A 19354-nucleotide genomic window follows, 5' to 3' on the forward strand; every position below is an offset into this window, starting at 1 on the left:
TGTGTTTAACAGATATTTGAAAGAAATAGCCTGTACAGAATCTGTATGCATAGAATACAGATTTTCGCCAAATTACACAGATTAAACAGATTTTTGAGCTTTTACATGAGAGTGAAAGAGACGGGAATAGTCAGCAAAATGACTCTCTATCTCTTTCACTCTCATTGTTTTGCATCGGACAGATTTTTGCACAGATATTTTTCCTCGCCGTACAGATTGTCAGATTTTTTCAACAAAAAACACAGAATTATATGTGGCATCCCTGCCTGCAGCCAGTGTTATGAGATGATTTCGAACAATTGATAGCTACAAACTATACAGAGCAGCAAACTTTGAACGCGTTTTTCTCGAAATAAGATTTTTGTCACTTGGCTCGGTCTGACTTAATAGCGACCATTTGAGCTATTATCATTCATGTATTTGGTCTTCGACGCATTGATTTAAAGCCTAATCCTGCTAGGCTCCGCTTTCAGTCTAGCACAGACGGCCTTCGTCGTGGCAAAGTTTCTGTCACCTGCTTAGCCACCTGGCAAAGTCATCTGCTTAGCCAAGAAGTTTGCTACATTTACTGAGAATCAAACCTCCCTTTTCGAAATATGATCATCGGATCACCTTAAGAGCGATGTTGAGAATCATACAGGATAAGTTGTTCTTCAGCACCCTCGCTGCGTCTCGAAGAGACTCAGTTCTATGGACTACCCAACAAACACCGAAGCTGAATTAAAATGCTAATGATTTGGTCACAGCTGATTTAACTCTGAATACAGGTGGTAGACGCTGAATAAATTTAAGCAAAGACCTCTGTATTGTATAAGTGATTAAACACCCAACGAATGCGCTGCAAATCAGCTGCTTCACATAATAGTGCCACAAGCAGATTAGGCGCATCTTCAACCTCTCCACAACCCGTCAATATTCTCAATAATTGTGCTATAAACGATTTGTCATCCTAATAAACAGCCCTCCCACGACACATTTATGCGCTGATTAAGTATTTTAGCATCCATTATTATTCAGCCATAGCTGAATCGAATAAAATTTATGTAAACAATTCTACTATACTTATTCAGCCGAAATTGGAGAACTTATACAACCTATTTCGCTTGAGGTAGAAAAAACACTTGTTAAGCAATTACAGTGGCCCCCGTTCGTTTGAACGATTCCTCATGCAAACTAACGGGGTTAGTTTTTAATTTGAACAACTGGTAACCCTAAATATGCTGGAACTTGTGTGAACTGGCTGCCCTGCTCTTTGTTATTGTTTTGGTGGTTTGATTCAGTTGGCAGTTGCAAGCAGCGAATATTCATTCTCCGATCAGATTTCTACCATAATCGTTGGGAAAACGCAATGTGAAACAGATTAAACACGCTAGATCAGCACAAATAAATCGTGTTTATGTGCATTGTCTGCATAAGCAAATGATGTCATATTGAGTATGACGTTTGAACCATTTTTAATTTGCACGTCGTGCAAACCAACGGGGTTCAAATTAAAAAGTGTTCAGATTAAAAACGGTCAAACGAACGGGGGTCCACGGTATATCGCCCTTTATATCACCTTTGTGCGCCTTGTTTCCAGCTTTGCGTAAATTGGTTATTTAAAACGCGCAAAAGTCTCTATTAAGCTCCATTGCAGCTTCGAAAGCAGCTATTAGCAAGCCCGAAGCTTGATAAAATCCCCAAATTTACATGTTTAAGAGCTGAAAAAAGTTTTTTATTTCTAAAACTAAACCATAGTTCTGCCTCAGGTAGAATAAATTCAGTTATAAAAGCGTTTGATCAACCTGAAATTGTTACTTGGGTAGCTGCTTTTAAAGCTGCAATGGAGCTTAATAGAGGCTTTTGTGTGTTTTTAAATAACCAATTTGCGCAATTCTGTCAGTTCTATTTTTAGAACGAGCAATAGTTTTGCAGTGCTCTTTCAGTCGCTTAATCAACGTCTCATCAACCTTTAGGCAGCCAAAAATAATCTATTTTTAAATTTCAAAAATGGAACGAATCATATTTATTTTGCTTTAGCGTCATTAGCAGCTATATTTTAAATTTCGAATAACTTGAATTCGTATTTGCAAGCTAATTAAAAATGCATGCCGTCATCTTTCGTGAACAGCATGAGCAATTGCTGTTTACGAGTTGGTTTCAGGCGATCCAAGCTGCATAAAGTAAATACTCAAATGGTGTTTGACCAAGCGAAGTTTAAGCTACGTTAAGTTTTTCCAAACCAGCTTTCCTCCAAAGCTGATAAACAAGCTTAATAGCGGATTTTTCTGCTAAACAATCCGATTCTAAACAGCTATAAACATAGAGCCGTTTTACGGTTGCTTAAAGTTGTTAAAGTGGCTTTATAAACCAGTAGACGCTTTCATTAGGCTCACAGCTTTCAAACTGCTTTAAAGCTGCTTAAGGGTGTTAAGGTGGCTTTACAAACTAATACCAAGCTTTCATTCGGTTCACAACACACATACTGTCAGAGCATAGAGTTTCGCAATTCGACTGGCAGCAAAAATATTTGTCAGTTATCGACATTATCGACTGCTTCAAGTGTAAAGATATTTTCACTGTCTGTTCTGCAGATGCAGATGGGGCGGATCATACGATGAGTGCTTATGGATCAGAAGATGGCGGTTCAATTCCCGAAAGATGACGACATGCAATTTTAATTAACTTGCATATACGAATTCAAGTTATTCAAAATTTAAAACATAGCATACGACGCCAAAGCAAAATAAATATGACGCGTTCTATTCTTTTTTAAATTTAAAAATAGATTATTTGTTGACTGCATAAAGGTTGATAAGACGTTGAATAAGCGACTGAAAAAGCATTGCAAAACTATTTCTCGTTCTAAAAATAGAATTGACAGAATTGCGCAAATTGGTTATTTAAAAACACGCAAAAGCCTCTCTTAAGCTCCATTACAGCTTTGAAAGCAGTTACCCAAGTAACAATTCCAGGCTGATCAAACGTTTTTTAGCTGAATTTATTCAACTTGTGGCTGAACTATGGTTTAGTATTAGAAATAAAAACATTTTTCAGCTCTTAAACATCTAAGTCAAGCTTCGGGCTTGCTAATAGCTGCTTTGAGGCTGTAATGTAGCTTAATAGAGGCTTTTGCGCGTTTTTAAATAACCAATTTACGCAAAGCTGGAAACAAAGCGCACAAAGGCGATATAACTGCCTAATAAGGGTTTTTCCGAGTCGAATAAAATAGGTTGTATAAGTTCTCCAATTTCAGCTGAATAAGTATTGTACAGTTGTTTACATAAATTTTATTCGTTGAATATTCAGCTATGGCTGAATAATTGTGGCTACTAAAATGTTTATTCAACGGATAAATGTTTCTTGGGTATGGACAGTCTATGGCCTCTCCCAGCCGAGATTCAAACATACAACGTACCTCAATGCCGGCTGGGAAGCCTTGACTTTGCCTCTGTTATTTCAATTTGATTTTTTGTCCGATGAGCAAAGCAAAGCCGTGGGGTTAAACGTCCTTCCTAAGACTTGACCCTTTTCCATCGACAGACTTCGCAGTCGGCTACTAGAGTATAGGACAGTTACGGGGCTAGTGCAAAAATCCTACTGACTCTATCTAGCAGCACCGCCTACTGTGTTACCTGACTCACTGCGAATAGGCGTTGTGTTCGCGGGATCGTGTTGGTTCGAAAGGTTTCGAAAAATATCGCCTTTGTATCGAAAATATCGTTAATTTTGATCACTAAAAATAACGTACTTAAACGTTATATTTCAAGTGCGAGTAGTACGCAATAATTGTATTGTGAAACTGAATTGTTATTTATGCAACTTTTTACCAATTAAATGCTATAACAAAAGCACAACTTATAAAAAATCGTTTATTATCGATATTAACTGCACATGCGTTATAAACGAATAAAACGTATGGTTACGTTTTATTTCAATAATACGCATATTCGCAGTGAGTCAGGTAAAACAGTAGCCGAAATTCGAACATGCGACGACTACCTACCTGTTAGACCAGCATCGTACCTCGAAACCAACTAAGCGGCATTTGTCTCATGAAGAATACTCAATTTCAACCAAAATAGTTTTTAACTGAAAATATTTCTCCATTTCCTGAATAAGCTGCTTACGGTTAGGCTATGTCAGATTTGTTTTTGTAAACCCCCCCCCCCCCCCCCCAAGGAACTTTTCTGGCTACGCCCGTGCTCTGAAGGATAGAGTTTAGGCCACTTGCGGATTAAATTTCGCATTTCGGGTGGTTGCCGTGACGTGAAGTACTTTTTTAAGGGGGATCACGAATGTGTGACGAAATGTGACAAGGGGGGGAGGGGGGCTAAATTTTAGTCAAAATTTGCGTGACGTACTAAATGGATGTCGCCCAAGGGGTACTTTCATTCGACGGATATTGGAAACCAGAACTTTGCTGTTTTCAGCAAAACTGGTATGACAAATCCTCGTTTGATGCCCAGGGCATGCATATTGTTGCATAGGTCAATTAGTACATGCCTTATCTCTGAGTTGACTACTCGAGATATTTGTGCAGTCACAGTAGAACTCCTCGTGGATGATGTCCATAGGCGCTATGTCTACTGTTCTGCATACTTACCACACGATGAACCGTCTCCAAGCGACGATTTCAGAAATGTGGTGAGATACTGCCAATCTAATGGGCTTCCGCTCATTGTAGGCAGTGATGCCAAAGCCCATCACATCATTTGGGGCTCGGATATCAGTCTGAGTGGCTCTAATTTGATGGAATATTTGAGTAGTACCAACCTTGGAATACTCAACATTGGCAATTGTCCAACTTTCATACGAGCTGGTAGAGAGGAAGTGTTAGATATAACACTCTGCTCTAACAGGATCAGTCATGAGTTGGCACAATGGCATGTTTCAAATGAGACACCAATATCTGATCATTGCTTTATATATTTTGATCATTTGGGTGTCTCCTTGAACGCTGCAACCTTTCGCAATCCGAGATTTTCTGACTGGGAACTCTTTGAGGAGGAACTCGCGACGAAATTTCGAGGATTCGAACCGACGATTGAGTCATCGATCGACTTGGATGTGGCTGTAGATGTCACAACATCTTTTATTGCGAAAGCTTTTGAAGTAGCTTGCCCGCTAAAAACTATTAAAACGACTAGAGGAACACCGTGGTGGAACTCTCATCTCGCGGAACTAAAGAAACGATGCAGGAGAGCCTGGAATAGACGTCGTAGGGATGGCGTGGAGCCTTTCAAGCAGGCCCGGAAAGCCTATGCAAAGGCTCTACGATCTTCCGCACGCACGAGCTGGCACAGGTTCTGTAGCAACGTTTCCAGTTTCGGCGAGGCAAGTCGACTTAATAAAATACTGTCAAAATCGAAAGATCATCAGGTTAATAACATTCGAAGTTCGAACGGTGAATACTGTTCGAATGACAATGAAATCCTGGAATGTCTCTTTTATAGTCACTTTCCGGGCTGTGTGGAACCTGAAGTTCGAAACGATCCAGAAATCGTTTTAGGTGGCTTAGACTCATGGGCGTTTGCTCGGAGACTTGTCACAACTGAAGCGATTGAGTGGGCCGTGAACAGCTTCTCTCCATACAAATCTTCTGAAACAGATGGAATATACCCTATTCTACTGCAAAAAGGATTCAAGTACTTCAAACACATTCTGAGAAGGATGTTTGTGTGTAGTATTGCTATTGTGTACATCCCAACTCAATGGCGTGAAATAACCATTAAGTTTATTCCTAAAGGTGGACGCGCGACATACGAGCAAGCAAAAAGTTTTTGACCAATCAGTCTAACGTCTTTCTTGCTTAAATCACTTGAGCGGATTGTTGATCACCACATCCGCGAAACAAGCTTAGTAGAAGTTCCTCTTCATTCAGCATAACATGCTTATCAAAGTGGAAAGTCTACAACCACTTTATTACATGATGTGGTGGATAAAATTGAGGTTGCTTTTTCACAAAAGGAATCTTGCTTAGGAACTTTATTGGATATTGAAGGCGCGTTTGATAACGTATCTTTCGCTTCCATTTTGGAGGCTGCTCGTTATCATAATGTGCCTTCAATAATCATAAAGTGGATTGCTTTTTCGTCCTTACGGCAAACAAGCATTTGGAAGCAAAGTGTTTGTGGATATCCACAAGATGGCGGCCTCTTTTATGGAACCTTGTGGCGGATGGCCTATTGAGGAAACTCAATGGTCTAGGCTATCCGTCATATGGTTTTGCGGATGACTATCTCATCCTAGTAGTTGGAAAGTGCATAAGCACATTATTTGACTTAATGCAGCAGGCACTACGCGTCGTGGAAACGTGGTGCCAAGAAACTGCACTTTCGGTAAATCCGAGCAAAACATCTATCGTCTTATTTTCAAGACGTAGAAATACCATTGGAGCTCGCGCTCTGCGCTTTTACGATTCGGATGTTGATGTTGTGAACGAAGTGAAGTACGTGGGGTTGACTCTCAACACCAAGCTTGACTGGTCCACAAACATTGATTTCCGAATTAAAAAAGCGTGCAAGGCCTTTGGGCAATGTAGACGAGCAATTGGCAACTCTTGGGGGCTTAAACCCAAATACATACACTGGTTATACTGGCGTATGGTTGTCTTGTATGGTGGCAGAGAGGAGAAGTTGTGACTGTCCAGACAAAGCTAAACCATCTTCAAAGGATGTGTTTAATGGCAATGTCTGGTGCATTTACTACAACTCCTACTGCCACCCTAGAAGCTATTTTCAATATTAAACCTCTACACTTGAAGCAAGAGGCACTAATATGTGCTTATCGACTACACGGGATTGGCCTTTGGCAGTCTGTGGACGGTTCCACTGGTCATACTCGATTGTGGTCGCAAAGTTTGCCCTTGCTCCTAGCGATGTAACGCTCATGCGTACTTTCCCGTATAGGACTTTCTCAAGTGACTTTCCTCCTAGAGAAGATTGGATGTCAGGCTACATGGAAAGGAAAATGGTCTGTTATACCGATGGTTCCTTGTACGAAGGTCGCGCGGGTGCTGGTGTTTACTGCCGTGAGCTGGAATTGGAGGAGTCCTATTCGTTAGGTAGTTACTGCACCGTTTTTCAAGCTGAAATCTTTGCAATTATGTGCGGAGCTCAGTTTGCACTTCAGAAAGAACTGATAGGCAAGATTATCTATTTCTGTTCTGACAGTCAAGCCGCTATAAAAGCCCTTTGTGCGGCTAATTCTAAATCTAAAACAGTCATAGCCTGCCACACCCAATTAGAAGAACTAAGCATTCTAAATGCCGTTCATCTGGTTTGGGTTCCTGGCCATTCTGGTATAACCGGAAATGAATGGGCTGATGAACTAGCAAGATCTGGAGCAGAAAAGTCGGTTTTCGGACCGGAACCTGCTGCATGAACCAATTGCGGCATGTTGGATAAAACAAAAGATTCGATCTTGGTTTTCATCTGAACATGTACGTTATTGGGAAAATCTTGAAACTTGTCGTCAAACGAAAAGTTTCATTGTTAAGCCTTGTGAGAAGGTTGCGAAATTTCTTTTGCAACACTCAAAGGTAAATTGCAGTATTCTTGTCAGATCACTGACTGGTCACTGCAGACTAAATTATCATATGGCTACGATTCAGCGAGCTGAATCGTTTCATTATAATTTATGTGAATCCGACTACGGTACACCATATCACGTAATTTGCAACTGTCCTGTGTGCAGTAGCACAATTGCGTCATAGGATCTTTGGATCCTACGTCTTAAATGAATCGGATTTTAGGAAACTAAAATTACGAGACATTTTGATGTTTCTTACCGAAAGCGGTATTGAGCTATAAGCTCTTATTTATCATGAGTATACCCCCCAGGGGGTGTACTTTTGATAAGTTAACTACCAAGGATTGCAGTATCCCCTCGGGGGTACAAAAATCTCTCGGTATATATATGTTTGTGTTTGTCCAAATTCCTCATCTACCCCTTCCTATTCCTCCTGTTTTCCTTCCCGTCCTCATCAGGTAAATGATGACACGGGCAAGATGGGCAAGGCACAAATCTTCCACATGATTGTGAGGAACATGCTGCTCGAGCCAAAGATGCTGATACCTGATACGTAGTCCTACGTCACATATGCGGTCGTATCTTGTACACAACTCCTCTGATTTTTTGATTACCAAAGATGTTCCAAAAGCATTTAAGCTTGTAAAAAGACGAAAAGACATGTGCCCTTTCTTCGGTTATTTAGGAAGGCACTATGTGTTGGGCTCAAAACAAAACGAAAATCGCGATTTTCCCCCGATTTTCGGTTAGTAAAGGCAGTCAACCTTACGTGATATACCACGAACCACGAACGCCATCGATGGATTTCACAACAAGCCCAACACGCTTTTCAAAGGAGGTGTAGACCAAAAATGTTATGCTGTTGTGAAGGCGTTCAAGGAAGAAGAACAATCATCATCTGCGGAATACCTGAGATTCTTGCAAGGATCTATAGCTTATCGATTTTCTATATTTTTGCACCGATCGGAAAATCTACTACGCGTTGACCCAAATAAAGAACGCTATTATTTCTTGAGGTTGCACTATTGTAAAATTGAAAATAAAGAAGTACTGTCCAACTAGAAATCCTCGCTTCGTGATTGGTTGAAAAAACTCCTTCATAATTTTAACGTGATTTTAGAAAAAAAAGTGACAAAATCTGCCCGTCCCAACTGGCCGAAGATTCTTCACGACGATCTAAACCTATACCAATTTAATATCAGTGCTTGATAAGTAAGCAAACACTAGTGACTAGTGTTTCACCCTTATTCTGCGAGTCACGTGACTCAATACAACAATTGTCACTCGCCGTGACTCGCCACGGCGAGTCGAGTCACCTAGGTGACAACCGTGTCACCTAGGTAACAAACTTTTGTCACATAGTCACCTCACTCGCCTCGCAGAATAAGGGTGATTATTTATTTCTTTTTTTTTTACCGATTTCTTACACCCGCGACAAGTCGCGAAATTTCACCTATCCCGGGCGGTTGCCAAAGGGGGATTAGGCTCGGTGGATCTGCACATTTTTTATTTTTTTACATAGCAATACCATCTGGGGTATATCTGTCGTTTTGACCCAGAAACTATTTCTGTTTCTATTTTTACTTTTATTTTTTTTATTTTTTTTGAAATTATATAATAAACCGGAAACCGCTAATTATTTGAACATAACCTAAAAGATGCACGTGCACCCCCTCATGCATTCATATATTTACGCAATTTATATATTCAAATATTTTATTAAATCATAATAGACAGGAACCTTGTTGGCTGAGGTTAAGGAAATCAAAGAACTTTAAGCGACACAAAAATTATCATAATAGGAACACATACGCTTTTTTATCGTAAAGTAAATATATGAAAAATAAGTCCCTGCAACAAAAAAACTGGAATCTTCTTCTATCTACAACTTCAGGGCTTTTACGGTTTCTTTGTACAGCTTCTCCGCTAACAATTCGTCCTTAGCCAGTTCGCAGATATCCGTTTGTTCACAGTCACTGTGTCCGAAAAGAAAACAATATAATCATGCCGATTTGGCTTTCAGCTACATGCAAAAAATATTTACTTGAAAAATACTCCGGAAGTCTCACTCAACGCAGGATCAGTCGCCAGGCGGAGCATTGTTTGCGCCCCCTGGTTGGGGTTTTTAAGAAAGAGCCACATCCATGGATAGGTCAGTATCTTCGCAAACAGTGCTTTCATAATTGGTGAGTATCGAAGATGTTCAGTTCCACGAACCAACCCGGGACTGCATACGTTCACCGTTACTTTAGATTTATCTGTGAAAAAGCAAATTCTGGCTTTACAAATGTTGTGGTAGTCTATTTAACAGAGGTTGTTATAAGAACCTAGGGATAACCTAGGACTTGATTGCAATCAAGAAATTTATTTTTTCTGTCGAATAAAAAACCAAGACAGGAATGTATTCCGTTTCCAGAATATTCAAATAGAGGTATAAATAACGAAATTTATAAAGTCGAAAGTAAAAAACAATAGAAAAAATTGAAATTCTTTTACAAAAATATTTACGACTACGTACATAAATTATATGAAATATATTGCTTATAAATGTATTTCATAACTTCGAATCAATTTGAGACCCTACTATAACTTCAATTGTGTTGGAAAAAATCTAGTTGATTGCTCAGTTCTCTCCGCTTGAAAACTTATCGATTCTCTAATTATATTATATTGTTCAGCAGAACTCAAATAACGACAATTGTAAGGCAATTTTATTGCTTGCACGTTTTGCTGAAGCGGAAAAAGAACTCCCATGTGCATTTCAAACTACAAGTACATTCTAGTGGAAGTATTGAGCATGCACCAGAGCGTTCACTGGCCGAAAAAACCCGTCCAACGGCAATCACAAAACTCAATAAATCCCGCCTTTCTTACCAGCCTTCAGCTTCCTGTCCAGTACCCGTGTAGCCATCACCACAGCGAGCTTGGAGTGGGAGAAAGCATCCCTCGCGTGAAACGCGGGTGCCCAGCTTCCGACGTTGAGCGGGTCGTCACTGTTCATTTTGCCTGCCGTGTACCCGTGTGCAGAGACATTAATTATCCGACCTTGTGGGGCCTTTTCGAGCATTGGCAGGAGCAGCTGTGTTAGTAGAAACGGACCTAAGAGAAATCAATACGATAACGATAAAATGTGAAACTTGTGAATTTAAGCGCAAAAGTAAAACAATTTCATTGTTACAGTTATCAAATGCGAATTTTGTGAACGGCTGACAGGCATTTCAGTAAAATCTTGTAATCGGTATTACCTTTTCAACTTATACCAGTATTACGCAGAAAATGTGATTACAGATACGAAAACCGATAAAATAAAGTCAATAACTCCTACCCAGATAGTTACACTGCAGATGCGTCTCGAAACCGTCTGTGGTCCGTTCTTCGGGATGAAATATGATACCGGCGTTGTTGATCAGCACGTCAACATGTGTGTGCCGTGCTTGAAGCTCTCGTACAAACCGTTGGACGCAATCGAAGGAACGTAAGTCAAGTGGCAGCAGCTCCAGTGAGGCTCCGGGAATTTCACGGATGATTGATTGCCGAGCGCGGTCGCCTTTTTCCAGGCAGCGACAAGCCATTATGACGTGAGCCGAGCGTCGTACCAGCTCCTGGCATAATGCTTTGCCAATTCCACCACTGGCCCCTGTCACAACAACCACCTGCTCTCGAATGGAATTTGAGTTCGGGCATATTTGTCCTCCCATATACATTCTGAAAATTTGTGACGATTGGGATTGTTATTTGGTTTTTTAACGACAATATCAAACATGCGTATTAAAAGTAAAATTTTAAAATTATAATTCTTTTATCAGAAGGTACGTTGAAACCTAAAATCCGGAAGTTTGTCCAATTGTAAAATTTTGACCAACATGAAATCACCAAAATTAAATATTGTTTTTTAATATTGTCTATTAGAATTACACAAAACTCTTTTATGTACCTCAAAATTCAAACTGTTGTAGCACAGTGGTGCCGAATCACAAAAACGCAATCATTTGTTAACTCTTTTTTATCTTTAAAAAAAATCATTATATATTTCGCAATCAGTAGGTAAGAGATAGCAAAGCAAAGCCTTGGTTCTACATTCCGTATTCGGGTTTTGTTTAAAGACTTTGCAGCTAGCTGTTAGAGTACAAGACAAAGACAGACCTAGTTTTATAATCCTATTGACACTAAAGGATAGATAGCGATCCAAATAACGATGTGAGTTTTAATGCGCTCTTATTGTGGTTGTCAAGACCAATGGTAATAAAGGCCATTAGAAGAGTATAATAAAACCCAAATTGTTGCTTGGATTACTATATTCCGCAAATTTGCTCATTTTAGTACGTTCAACAACTTTTCTGAAGAATAAATGGACGCATTTAAAAAAACAAAAGTCAGTATCACCCTAATAGGTGGGTCATGCCAGCAGTTTGAAAAAATGCGATATAGGGTAGTTGATCCATTAGTCGCGTAGCTAAGCGCAATGTAATTTCTTTTTCCTTGTTTATTAAGGTATATGCTTCAATTAATGCTTGTGGGATATAAATTTATCAAACACAAGGTATTTGTCACAAGGCAAGACAATTGATTTCGTTGTACAAGAAGCTTTATAAAGAAAAAGAACTGATTTCCCGATTCAATTATATTGTACCAATAGTTGCACTAATATTCCCTTAACTAAGTTTGGTGTTCCTTTAATTGTGTTATTCCGTATACATCGCTAGGTTGCTACGTGGAAAAACATTGTAGCGCAACTATAAAAATGAGCGCCTATAGTTGTGCGTTTCAATTGCGCCTATAGTTGCGTTAGACTTCAGAAAATCTGCATTAATTTTAAATTAAATCATTACTTGCTAAAGTACTGGTCTAACTACCAGTACTCCTAAGAACTTGTTTTTTATAATGAACGTATTTTTTATTATTTAAAATGCTACGGTGACGAAAATATGCATTAATAATGAATAGTAGCGTAGTAGTAATAGTAGTAGAAAACTATTGGTACTACCACAACTATTGGATCAACTATCCTATTAAATTAATTAACTTTTCTAAAGATATCGCTCATGAAAAATTTTGCCTTTTTTACGCAATAGCAAATAATCGTGTTTTAACGATTCGGCACCACTGTACATTGTTTATAAAATTAAGGGAACATAGTACTTTTTACACCATATTTTTGGCCTTATTTCAAATATTATTTTCTCGATAACGCGAAAGACGAATCGATTCGGTTTTTTACATTGTAAACATTGTGTTTAACACTAATACTAGCTGACCCGACAAACTTCGTATTGCCACAAATTAAACTGTGTTGTACATAGATCGTGAATCTCGGATGACCTTTGTCACAATCTTGAGTTTTGCAAGTTTCTGGGGAGTTCCGGAACTCTGGGGAAAATCTTTTCGTAGAAAGCACCATTTCGCAGGGGTGACCAAACTGAAGGAAAGTAATAGAGGTCAGTAGATCTAGGAAAATAAATAAACCTAGATAGAGGCGATCTCTACGGTGAGCTGCCCCCCGCAGTGGCCGGCGCTGCTGACGGCAGGTCGCCGGCAACACTCGCGGCCTGTGGCCGTCTCGCGCTGAATCATCTAATGTTACTATTGATAGTTTTTCGTGGTCTTGTTATTGATTAATGTTTTATGAATGAGTCTAAAATTTCTCGAGTTCGATTAGTTTCTGAGTTACGCAAAAATTTCTGTTTTATTTGTATGATAGTCCTTATCCCCCTACCACAGGGGTGAGGGGTCTCAAACCATCATTAAAAAAAATCCTGCCTCCAAAACCCCTTACATGCCAAATTTGGTTCCATTTGCTTGATTACTTTTCGAGTTATGAGGAAATTTGTATTTCGTTTGTATAGGAGCCCCCCTTCTGAAGCGGGGAGAGGTTTCAATTCACCATAGAAAACATTCTTGTCTCCAAAAACACCCACATGTCATATTTTGTTCCATTTGCTTAATTAGTTCTGGAGTTATGAGGAAATTTGTATTTCATTTGTATGGAAACCTTCTAAAAAGGTAAGGAGTCCTAATTCATCATAGAAAAATTTCATGTCTCCAAAAACACCCACGTGCTAAATTTGGTTCCATTTGCTTGATTAGTTCTCGAGTTATAAGGAAATTTGTATTTCATTTGTATGGAAGCCCCCCCTCCTAAAAAGGTAAGGAGTCTCAATTCATCATAGAAAAAATTCATGCCTCCAAAAACACCCACATGCCAAATATGGTTCCATTTGATTAATTAGTTTTCGAGTTATGAGGAAATTTGTATTTAATTTGTATAGAAGCCCCCCCTCCTAAAAAGGTAAGGGGTCTCAATTTACCATAGAAAAAATTCTTGTCTTCAAAAACACCCACATGTAAAATTTTGTTCCATTTGCTTGATTAACTCTCGAGGTATGCAGAAATTTGTATTTCATTTGTATGGGAGCCCCCCCCCCCATCTTAGTGGGAGGAGAGGTCTATCTATCTCTAACTATCATAAGAACCTTCCCTGGCCCTAAAAACCCCTATATGCAAATTTTCACGCCTATCGGTTCAGTAGTTTTCGATTCTAAAAGGAACATACGGACAGACAGACAGACAGACAGATAGCAATTCATTTTTAAGGGTATACATTTGTATGGGAGCCCCCCCCCCCTCTTAATGGGGGAGAGAGATCTCTAACCATCATAAGAACCTTTCCTGGCACCAAAAACCCCTACATGAAAATTTTCACTCCGATCGGTCAAGTAGTTTTCGATTCTCTAAGGAACATAGGGCAGACAGAAATTCATTTTTATAGGTATAGATTTAAATTTTGTTTACATATGGGAACCTCTTCCCCCCTCCCCTATGGCTCCTTGAACATGATCATCCGAAAAAAACATGAACTGCGGTACCATGGGTTGGCGCTCGAGGGCTTATCCGAAATGAAAAATTTCAAAACGACATGAAAGTACATTAAATTAGCTTATCTTTGACCCATCCTTTTTTTGAAATTCGAACGCATTTGTTATGGCGGACATTCAAACATAAATGTCAGTGTTTTAGCCGGCTTTAGACTTTTCTAAAAAATACATAAATTGCAATATCGAAAAAAGGATGGGTCAAAGACAAAACAATTTTATAAGCCTTGTAACACAAACAGAAGCTAGAGAATCGCTTGCGCCGTTCTTGAGATATTTATGGTACCGGCTTTGAAAACCTAGTTCCGAGAAAAACGGCATTGAAGTTTTTATGCGCTGTAACTTTGTCATTTATTGGAATTCATCAAAACGGCTTCAAACACATATGCTAAAAATGTTAATCTTTTGTTATAAACAATAAAACAAATTTCGATTTTTTAGAATTGAAGAAGTACTATGCCCGCTTAAGTTACTCATATTCAATTAGTATAATTTGCCTTAAGTAAGTTTCTTTCAAATGAAGATTGAATAACTCTTGGGTTGGAAAATAACTTTTTGGCGATTTTTACCGGTTCTAGTGACCACTTACTGTGATCTTTAAATCAGTATTCAATCAACAATTGACAATAAAAATAATGGAAAGTTTATGATTCAAGAATAATAGTATTCACACTAACCTGACGGTAGCAATCACAAACACGATTCCGGAAATAACAAATGGCCACCAACTGCTGAACGGATCTGCATCCGCCAAAGCCGCTTTAATATCGTCCATATTTGGCTTCTTTTTTAATAACCACCGCTATGATACGCACGCTACTGACCGTTTTCCTGTTACCAACGAGCCAACTCCAATTCACCCGGATTCTCTGTTATGCCACCCACTGCTTTTTCAGTTTTGTTATAATTTTCACGCTAACTACATCGGCAACAACAATTAATCACGACGATTGACAATTTTCTATTCATAAATGCCACTGCCAGCCTCCCAGTTGGCTTCGAGGTATGACGCTGGCCTAATAAGGCAGTCGTCGTATGTTCGAATCTCGGCTGGGAGAGGCTGTTAGAGTCAATAGGATCGTAGCAACTGGCCCTGCAATTGTCCTGTACTCTAACAGCTGACTGCGAAGTCTGTCGTATAAAAACAGAAGGCCAAGTTTCGATAATGGAATGTAGCACCTAGGCTTTGCTTTTTTTAAATGTCACAATTTAAATATTACTCTCTCACTGAAACTAAATTGATTTGATATCAACACAATACTTTGTATATCACCCCATCATCCTATTATGCAGATCTCAGTAACAACACAATTGATTTCTGGCAAAGATCACTCTCAGTGGTCCAATCATTTCGGCACCTTAAGTATAATTACTTGATCAACGGGTTCGCGAATGTCGCTTACTTGAAATACCATTATTGACTAGCGCGTACAGTGATGGATGGTTACAGTTTGAACTACAGTCACCGACTGATGCATCGCATTATATTTACTGCCTCAGTCCCAATAGAATTAACAAATACCACATGGAGAGAAGCAGCATAATCAACCATAATTGTTTGAATGTTGGGCAAACCAAAAAATTCTCGATATATCGGTAGTTTATATGTATAGTGGGACTAAAAGAAACTATAACAAAAATCATAAGTAGTACCTATGTTTTCTCATCCTATCACTATGATTTTACAACTTAAAAACCCAACTTTGGTGCAACGTTCATTTTCCCTATCGTTGTATCATTCGACATTGGTATGCTGAAATCATTCGGAATGAGACAACCGGAAGTGTTCAATTGATGATACGGCGTGAACAGTCATTTCGGGAAGTTACTGCAGTTACAGCGTACCGTGATACAAATGCAATTAGTTATATATATCGCATTCTAGACACAGCCGAATTACCCAAAAGGTATCAATTATATTATAATTTATATGTTGTTATGTATATGTTGTTTTTTAGTAAAAAAAAACTACAAGGTATACAGGCCTAAGGGTTGTACGAAAGGATGACATAGGACTATGTCAGATCATTAGGTCAAAGACTAATGTAAACGGCATTTCTGGCATATGTATGTTTATAAGAATCCATGAGTGCCATTGTTTAAGTGAATGTTTGAAAGAGAAGAGCGAAATATTCAGATTCTATTCTTCATTGAATGCAATGGTGACTTTTGAAAATACGTGGACGGGGGTTCATAAGTGCAACGCCTGCAACTATTTAGACATAGAGATTCCTTTTAAAAATCACTTGTGTGCATCATAAAGGTTGAAATAGTATTGAGTGACCAGCCCACAGATTATTGTATTAAATATGATTATGCGTAGCTTAACATGTTTCAATAATCTTACGTTAACTCGCTTGTGGGCTTTAAAAGGGTCATTGGTCACAAATAACGTTAAAGCGAAAGCACGTTCATCGCAAATATGACATGCCATTCGAATGTCGTTCTCTTTTGACATGAATGGCAACAAGCATGTAAGTTAGCGGCGTCGATTCACTGTTTTTTACTCCGAGAAGGTTTTACTAGTTTACTTTCACAGCTTACCGCTTGTTGTATAGCCGAAAATATGGCACATACGCAAAACTTTCTGTTTTATTTTTAAATAGTCCTTATCCTCCTACCACAGGGGTGAGGGGTCTCAAACTATCATAAAATAAATGCATGCCTCCAAAAATCCTCACATGCAAAATTTGGTTCCATTTGCTTGATTAGTTCTCTATTTATGAGGAAATTTGTATTTAATTTGTATGGAATCCTTCCTTTTTAAAAAAAGGCAAAGCTCCTAATTCACCATAGAAAAATAAATTGCCTCCAAAAACCCCCACATGCCAAATTTTGGTTCCATTTGCTTAATTAGTTCTTGAGCTATGAGGAAATTTGTGTTTCATTTGTACAGGAGCTCCCCTGGTAAAAGACGTATGGGTCTCAGTACACCATAGAAAAATTCCTGCCTTCTAAAACCTCAAATGCCAAATTTGGTTCCATTTGCATGATTAGTTCTAGAGTTATGAGGAAATTTGTTCACTCAAGTCTTTTTTTACACGGTTTGTTTTTTTCGATTACTCGAAAACGGTGCAGTTAAGGAACTATTTACAATCTACGTGAGGAATGTCGAGTTACTCCCAAAGGTATTGAGAAATAAATGAATGGTCTCTAAGTTACCCCGTTCTTAATACTCAAAAAACCAAACCGTGTAAAAAAAGTACTTGAGTGTATTTCATTTGTATGGGAGCCCCCCTCTTAGAAGGGGGAGGGGTCTCAGTAAACCATAGAAAAAATTCTCACCTCCTAAAACCCCCACATGCCAAATTTTATTCCTTTTGCTTGATTAGTAATCGAGTTATGAGAAAATTTGCATATTATTTGTAAGGGAGTCCCCCCCACCTAAAGAGGAGAGGGGTCTCAATTCACCATAGAAAAAAAATTTGTCTTCTGAAACCCCCACATGCCAAATTTGGTTCCATTTGCTTGATAAGGGGTCTCAGTACACCATAGAAAACTGTCCTTGGATACGAAAGTGACTCCGTTGGCTTCGTACCACTCCAGGACATCCTTTGAATAGTGGCAGGAAGCTAGATCCTGTCAGAGGATCGTATGGTCCTCGTGTTGCTTCAACTGAGGAATCAGACGATTCTGTAGACACTCCTTGAGATAGATCTCCCCGTTTACAGTCGTTCCGGTAGTCACGAATGGCGCACTCCGTTTCCCACATGAGCAGATCGCTTGCCAAATCATGTATTTCTTTGCAAGCTTTGGAAGTGTCTGCTTCCTTACTTCCTCTGGAACATCAAACTTGTGTTCGGCGGTGAAGAACAGTAGCCTCGGAAATTGTCGGAAGTCCGCCTTGACGTAAAGGCCCTGACACAATGCATACGGATTTTACTACGTTGCGGAAATTTGACCAAGAACCCATGGAAAAACTGGTAAATTGCCGCAACGTAGTAAAATCCATATGCATTGTGTCTGGACCTTAAGTCTCATTATCCATGATGAGACAATGAGGATTCGTCAGCATCTGGGTATACAGTTTCCGAACTATACGGACAATACGGACAAAATGAGCCAATCCGTGCCATTGCCAGTGCATTCATTCCCGAATACAGCATTTTTGGCATTATTGTTCCATTGCATGTTTTTATGAGAAGACTATCATGATCCTGTGTTCGTTTTATTTTTCATTAAGACAATATTTTGTCAGATGAATTTTATTCAATAAATAATAATAATAATAATAATAACAGAGGGTGCTAGCACAGACAAACAGACGAGACACTCGCGTTAATTCCATCGTCCAATCAAAAACCACTCATTTTCCATAAAAGCATGTTTCGCAACATGACCACACCACGGCGCGCGAGTGTTGCTTCAAGTTTTCAGTATATAAAACCACACAAATGTAAAAATCCTACAGCATAAAACCCTGCAAATGCATGCTACTCCGCAACATGCATAACAGAGGGTGCTAGTGTGCAAGCAAAATGTGTAGGACGATGGTTTTTAAAGGATTTTCTTCTATGTGGCATGTCAGTTCGTCAGTGGCTTAAGCTTATACATATTTCTAGATAGAATTAACAAAAGAGGGAATGTCGCAAATGTAAGCATACGAAAAGCAACCCTCATTCGGTTTGTTTACGCTTGCGACATTCGCCATTTTGTTAATTCTATCTTCCTTTATGGCTGATGGGAACGGTAAATATATAAGGTTTTGCAAGGTGACGTCACGAATGAACCGGAATGAACGCAATTCACCCATTTGACATCCACTCGTGGTGTGTTTACTATTTGTTAGGTGAACGCGATATGCATAAATTGAAGTTAAACGTTTTAAAAGCGTATTATCCAGCAGTGTCGCCCTCCAAACTACTCGGAATGGCAGTTTTTGTGCTTTTCTGATTTGCCGTTAAGGCCTTAAGCAATATTCACTTTCAACATGTTAACCCACGTTCTAAGTCCATGTAAACAAACCACTGATA

The 19354-nt window shown here is 39.1% G+C and overlaps 1 protein-coding gene across 1 annotated transcript; it reads right to left on the reverse strand.

The window, feature by feature from the left end:
• Positions 1–9394: 9394 nt before the first annotated feature.
• LOC128732623 (retinol dehydrogenase 13) lies at positions 9395–15265 on the reverse strand. Its single transcript, XM_053825914.1, has 5 exons — positions 15059–15265; positions 10838–11217; positions 10387–10611; positions 9557–9770; positions 9395–9488 (listed from the first exon to the last, which is right to left on the reverse strand). Exons 1-5 carry the CDS (start codon positions 15154–15156, stop codon positions 9395–9397), a joined length of 1011 nt encoding a protein of 336 aa, XP_053681889.1. The 5' UTR covers positions 15157–15265.
• Positions 15266–19354: the final 4089 nt, after the last annotated feature.

The sequence above is a fragment of the Sabethes cyaneus genome, chromosome 1, assembly GCF_943734655.1.
Source record: "Sabethes cyaneus chromosome 1, idSabCyanKW18_F2, whole genome shotgun sequence".
Taxonomy (NCBI): domain Eukaryota; kingdom Metazoa; phylum Arthropoda; class Insecta; order Diptera; family Culicidae; genus Sabethes; species Sabethes cyaneus.